The sequence below is a fragment of the Erpetoichthys calabaricus genome, chromosome 12 (assembly GCF_900747795.2).
Source record: "Erpetoichthys calabaricus chromosome 12, fErpCal1.3, whole genome shotgun sequence".
Taxonomy (NCBI): Eukaryota; Metazoa; Chordata; class Cladistia; order Polypteriformes; family Polypteridae; genus Erpetoichthys; species Erpetoichthys calabaricus.
Window position 1 is genome coordinate 147468036 of NC_041405.2, and position 6000 is coordinate 147474035.

Below are 6000 nucleotides of genomic sequence, written 5' to 3' on the forward strand. Positions count from 1 at the left end.
AGTGTCCCAGTGGAGGTATTGGCTGATTAATACCTTCTCCCCTGGACCTTCCACTCTGCTGGCGTCCCGGCCGCCCATCACAAGGTGTGCAAAATACACAAACATGATGTCTCAATCAAAAACAGTGTATGATCTTTACAGTGAAACTCCGCCAGTCCCAAAATGAAAAATAATTAAAGACAAAAATTGTGCATACACAAAAACAGTGGTCTTTCTAAATGAAGAAAATATGATCAGGAAGAAGCTTCATTAAACAAAATCCAATGAATCCCAAAAAATATTTACAAGGAGAAAAAAAAAAACAGTGTATATACAAAAAAAAAAGACAAAAATAAGTGTACCACAATCCAGACTATATAAATACCTCTACCAACAATGTTACAACTAGGAGATATCTATATCTATCAAGCTGCCATGCTTGGTACATTTCGAAAGCTAAGCTTCACATGACTGAGTAAATAGACGACCCTTGTAGGCGGGAAGCGCCTTTTATATCACAGCCAATCCTGCGTCACGCCACTTTCTTTGACCAATAGTGACTGATGCTGTTGCACTCTGTGCATGTCCTACGCTCAACCCCTGGAAGGAATGTATTAAATAGGCTGGTGGCTTCGTGTACGCGTGAGCAGGCATGAGAAATTTCAAAGTGAACAGGGTATCATTACAAGTGTGGGCACTCCAGCTCCCCAAATGCCCAACACAAGCAGGCATGGACACAAGTTAAAAGCACTTGTGGGAAACTCTTCTCAACAAGCATTTCCCACCACCACAGGCACAAGTACAATCAAGCCCTAGATAGCACACAGCAACTCTTTGCCTTTCTTTCTCTCTCTGCTGCCCACAGCCTCCTACACTCTTCCTCGTAAGTGTTGTCCACCTTCATCCCGACTCTGACTCCTCCATCTGAGGCAGGCAGCTCCTTTTATCTAACCTCCGGGGAGTGCTTCCGGTGACATGACACAGCAACTCCAAAGCATTTCTGGGTGAGGTTCTAGCCCTATTGGAGTAGAAAGTCCCAAATCCCACAGCTCCCCCCGACAGCCCACCCACGGGACCCAACAAGGCTGTCCCCTGGGACTACAATACCCAGCATGCCTTGTGCATACCCGTGTGGGGATCCAAACATGGGCTCGCTGCTATCTACCATCCTGAGGGAGACAAAGCCCTATGTAAGCTGTCTTCCCCTGTTCTTCCACCTCAATGGTGTCCCAGCCAGGTAAGAATGCAGGTCATCCTGCACACAGGATCTAAAATGCATCTTAAAACGAATGTATTTTCAAATATCTGAAACTCATTTTTAAGATACCTTATAGAAGAGAGTGCAGGCAGGGTGGACTGGGCGGTGACTGGGCGAAGAAGATTGCCAGCAGTGATATGTGATAGAAGAGAAGCTGCAAGAATGAAACAGAAGGTCTATAGAATGGTAATAAGAAAAGGTGTGTTGTATGGTTTGGAGATGGAGGTGCTGACGAAAAGGCAGGAGGCAGAGCTGGAAGTGACAAAGTTGAAGATGCTACAATTTTTGCTTGGAATAACAAGGGCTGAGGGATTAGGAATGAGGATATCAGAAGGACAGCACAGGTATGACAGTTTGTGACCAAGTGAGAGATATGTAAGATTGAGATGGTTTGGGCACATGCAGAGGAGAGATGAGGCGTTCATCGGAAAAAGAATGATGAGGATGAAACCACCAGGCAAGAGGAAAAGAGGAAGGCCAAAGAGGAGGTTTATGGATGTGGCGAGGGAGGACAGGAAGGCAGTTGATGGAAAAGACAGGAATAGATGGAGACAGATGATCCACTGTGGTGACCCCTTAGTGGGAGCAGCCAAAAGAAGAAGAAAATTAATAATAATAATATTATTATTAGCTATGTTACCTATAAAAGACACCTGAGAAAAAGTCAAGTAATAAAAATAAATGTAACAGTTGTCACTCACGTGTGCATGGGAGGCAGCTAAAGAGCTCAAATGACGGTAATTCCATGCCGGAGCATGGGAGGGCAGAGTGCATTAACCCTTTCTTTTTCTCCTGCAAACCAGTCACAGGAAATCCCACCTGGCCCCGATGACATCACTTCTGGTTCCAGCCCCGATGACCTCATTCCCTCGGTCTAACTTTAAAACCGCCATTTTGTCACCTGTACATCAATTCTGTTTTGAACTCAGCAAAAAACTCGTTTGTTTGCCTTACCAGCAGCAAACTTCAATATACGGGGTGGCCACCCCAAACCTTTCGTGTGACTCTTTTTCCGTTTGTTGTGACACAGTGTTGTGATGTGAGATTTTACATATAACTTGATAAATATTTTGTATGTCTTTATTTGTAATTTAGGCAAAGCAATGTAATTAGTGTTAATCCCCCCCATACCCCCCCCCCCCCCACCTTTATGACTGAGTCTCTTTGAATTTTACGACAGAGTTGGGAGAGGATGTGCCTTAAACCAGTTTGACGAGTGTTTCTTTGCTAAAGTCTTTTAACCCCCGCAAGAAACCCAAGTTACGTTAACATATGGTTTGGGGGTATGTGTTAAGATGGTTTGGGGGCAGGTGTTAAGATGTTCTATTTCCCCCATTGGTCTGAAGTATGGCTGTTTGGAATTGGCTTGTCTCAGAGGCCTTTAAGTACCATGATGTCCTATTGGCTCTAGAGGTTGGACAGAGAATCTATAAATGTACGTGTTTAACCTCACACTCTCTCTCTCTTACTAACCAACAACTGATGAAGACCATCACACCATGAACTGAAAGGACAACACAATGGAGACCACAGTTTAGCAGCCATATTGGAACAGGCATACGGCCTGTTCTGAAGAAAGCTGAATGATGCTTGAACTAGAGACATTTTAAATAACTACAAGTCTGTGTGCCGCCTGAAACTACACATCACCATTTATCAGGTTGTATGGTTGCCAATATTCAAATGTACTTTACATTTTGTTATTATTTATGAATATTACCAATAATACATTGTTTTATGTGTAACTTAACGCCTGCTTGTCTTTTTACTACATCTAATTGCCTGAGGTTATAGATATAGAAGGGAAGGTGGGGATAAGTTATATACTATAATACCAAATAAACAGTGGTAAGTCTGTGAGATTAGGCATTCTGACAAAGACTACATATTAATAATACAATAGGGCAAAGTAGAGCAATATATTACTCTACCAAGACAAAACACACAGTATCTGATATCTCTTTCCCTATGTGTACCTTCAGTGCCTCTTTCTTTTTTTTTATACCCTCGCATGTCCGAACCTTTTCTTGTCTGGCATGTGTTCCTGTAAAGCCTGTCGATATTTGCGAGGCGCCTCGCTCGCCTCTTGTCCACTTTTATACTCCTCATCTTTGTACCAATCTATGCCATTACTCCTCCTCGTGTGTCTCACACTCGCACTTCCTCTTTTGATTGCATTACTGACGTCAAATTGACCAATCACACCAAAGCGAAACAGACCAATCAGATTGCTTGGAGGAACCGGACACACACATAGACCTAAGCAATTTATTATATAGTAGACTAGTGGCCCCCATGGCTCTGCCCACGTAGAAGTGAAACAGGACAGTGAGGAGGGTCCCGCCCGGCTCCCCACTCCTGACGTCACGCTTTCGCCTACCCTCGGCCTGCAGCCTCTGTCTCGGATTAGCACGAATATGTCACTCCTGCAAGTGAACTATGATTGTTACAAAAGCGCAAAAAGATTAAAAAAGGTTTGGTAGCATGGTGGTGAACCCCCGTATTGAAATGAAAAGGTGAGAATATTTTCATGGTGACAGGCTCAAGATGGAGGCAGATCTGATTTTTAAAAGGCCAGAGCAGGAAGGGGCAGGTCCAGGAGGGAGGACGATGGAATTGATGTCAGAGGTAGTCAGTCTTCCATCCTACAGATGGAGCAGTCATTAGGCAACAGCACCAGCCCCTGGCTTGCAGGGTCATTACCATCACCAGAGCCCGTAAGGTGTCTCCCCTGTGCACACGTGTGACGATCTTTTGGGTATGCATATGAGCCTCGTAAAGTCAATGTGTGAATGTGGGCTGTGGAACGGTGAGCTGACCACTGTGCTACCTAAAGCATCACGTGTTTCATTCTATTACAAAAATAAAAACCTTGGAGCGCTTTGAAGGAGGCGATACGTGATCTTCTCAGAAGACAATTTGATGTCCCGCGAGACAAGGTAGTGAGATGAAAGGACAGCTGCTGTACAGGCTTTTAAATAAATGTCAGTCAGTCATTTTCCAACCTGCCTGTTGGAAAAACAGATCTAAATCCATTAAGTAGTTTTCTCGTGGAAAGCGGAACAGACATACAGACATACAGACAGACGGACGTTTGATTTTATATATATATAGAGAGATTATTACTTGCAGGGTCGCGGCCAATTGGATGGCCAATAGTTCCTGGTCTTCCTTGACAGCTTGGGAGGCACGCAGCCATTTTTAAGGACAAGCCTACTGGACATTTGGCTGAAAAATGGCTGCAGCTCCCAGGTGGCCTAGTGGACTAACTGGTGATCTCTAAGACCTTCTCTGACCACCTTCAAGACCCCATCCAGAATGGGCTCTCCAACTCCCAGAAGGGCCTCTTGACAATTCTAGTATGGCACATTGGTATTGTTTCTGGGCAGAAGCCTTGACCAGTTCCTGGATGGGAGGACAAAAACCCTGCAGTGCACCTCCACACCCTGCACGTCTTTCACAGCATTTACTGGACTTTGTAAAATCTCCACAGAGGCATTACCAGTCTGTCTATTTAATTCCTACTTATGCTATAACAAAGAACACCAAAAGGATTATGACAAAGAAATTTTATTTGCACTGTAGGTCTTCAGTTATTTTTTGATTGTTATTTTGACCCCCCAATAGTCAATATTGACCCCATACTCCTTATACTGTAAGCTGCTACTTAAAATTTAGTTTTCCAGCACAGTAAAAGCTACGATTGTTAACAAAACAGAACCTCGTCTGTGGCTCTGAAACACTCTGTCTTTGTGCCTGAACGAGCCGCCTGAACATGGCAAGTCGAGACAAGAAGGCAGCACTTAAACCTCACAGCCATTTTCTTCTCACAGCTCCTCATTTACCTTCACGGCTATTCATTAAGCAACATGGAAAAAGAAGGACTCACCCACACTGGAGAAACATGTCGGAAAGGAGAGGACTAAAAATAAAGAGGTAGGCACCTTCATGGTGAAGATGTTGCCATGAAGCTCTTCTCAACTATGCGAGACCCCAGGGCACATTCTCCAGGTACTTCCTTAGTCGGAGCTGCACAAACATGCAGAGGGAGTCACATCGCAGCCCCAGGCTCCGGCCTTGTCCTGTCTTCTTCACCACATCCCGTTATCCGTGAGGATGGTTTGCCCTTCCCAACAAAGGAATGCAGGAAGGCGAGTTTGGAGAAGAGCTGACTTAAAAAATAAGAATTAGATTCATTCCAAACAGTGAAGGCAAAGCCTGAGGACTTTGTTATATAGTGCCTTTCACATAGCCAACAGCATGAATACATCATAAAAAGACACAAAACAGAGAGCATAATGTAGCAAACACTGGAATAGTAGGCAAGACTAAAGTAGTCCTATAAGACTGAGTCCGAGTGAAACTGAACTGGAAGGTGAAGTGGTTGGATCTTTAACAGTCATATGAAAAAGTTTGGGACCCCCTCTTAACTCTTTGGATTTTTGTTTATCATTGGCTGAGCTTTCAAAGTAGCAACTTCCTTCTAATATATGACATGCCTTATGGAAACAGTAGGATTTCAGCAGTGACATTAAGTTTATTGGATTAGCAGAAAATATGCAATATGTGTCATAACAAAATTAGACAGGTGCATAAATGTGGGCACCCCAACAGAGATATGACATCAATACTTAGTTGAGCCTCCTTTTGCTAATCTGACAGCCTCTAGACGCTGTCCTCCTATAGCTTTTGATGAGTGTCTGATTCTGGATGGAGGTATTGTTGACTATTCTTCATACAAAATCTCTACAGTTCAGTTCAAT

General features: G+C 43.7%; 1 protein-coding gene across 3 annotated transcripts in view; it reads right to left on the bottom strand.

Moving 5' to 3' along the window:
- si:ch1073-396h14.1 (disintegrin and metalloproteinase domain-containing protein 10) overlaps positions 1–5305 on the bottom strand; it is a 121249-nt gene extending 115944 nt beyond the window's left edge. Inside the window, exon 1 of one of the 3 annotated variants that reach the window (XM_028816524.2) lies at positions 5127–5305. In XM_028816524.2, the coding sequence (XP_028672357.1) occupies positions 5127–5187 (61 nt within the window). In that variant the 5' untranslated portion in view covers positions 5188–5305. The remainder of the gene's footprint in view (positions 1–5126) is intronic. The other 2 variants (XM_051935272.1, XM_051935271.1) reach the window with 2 other exon arrangements.
- Positions 5306–6000: the final 695 nt, after the last annotated feature.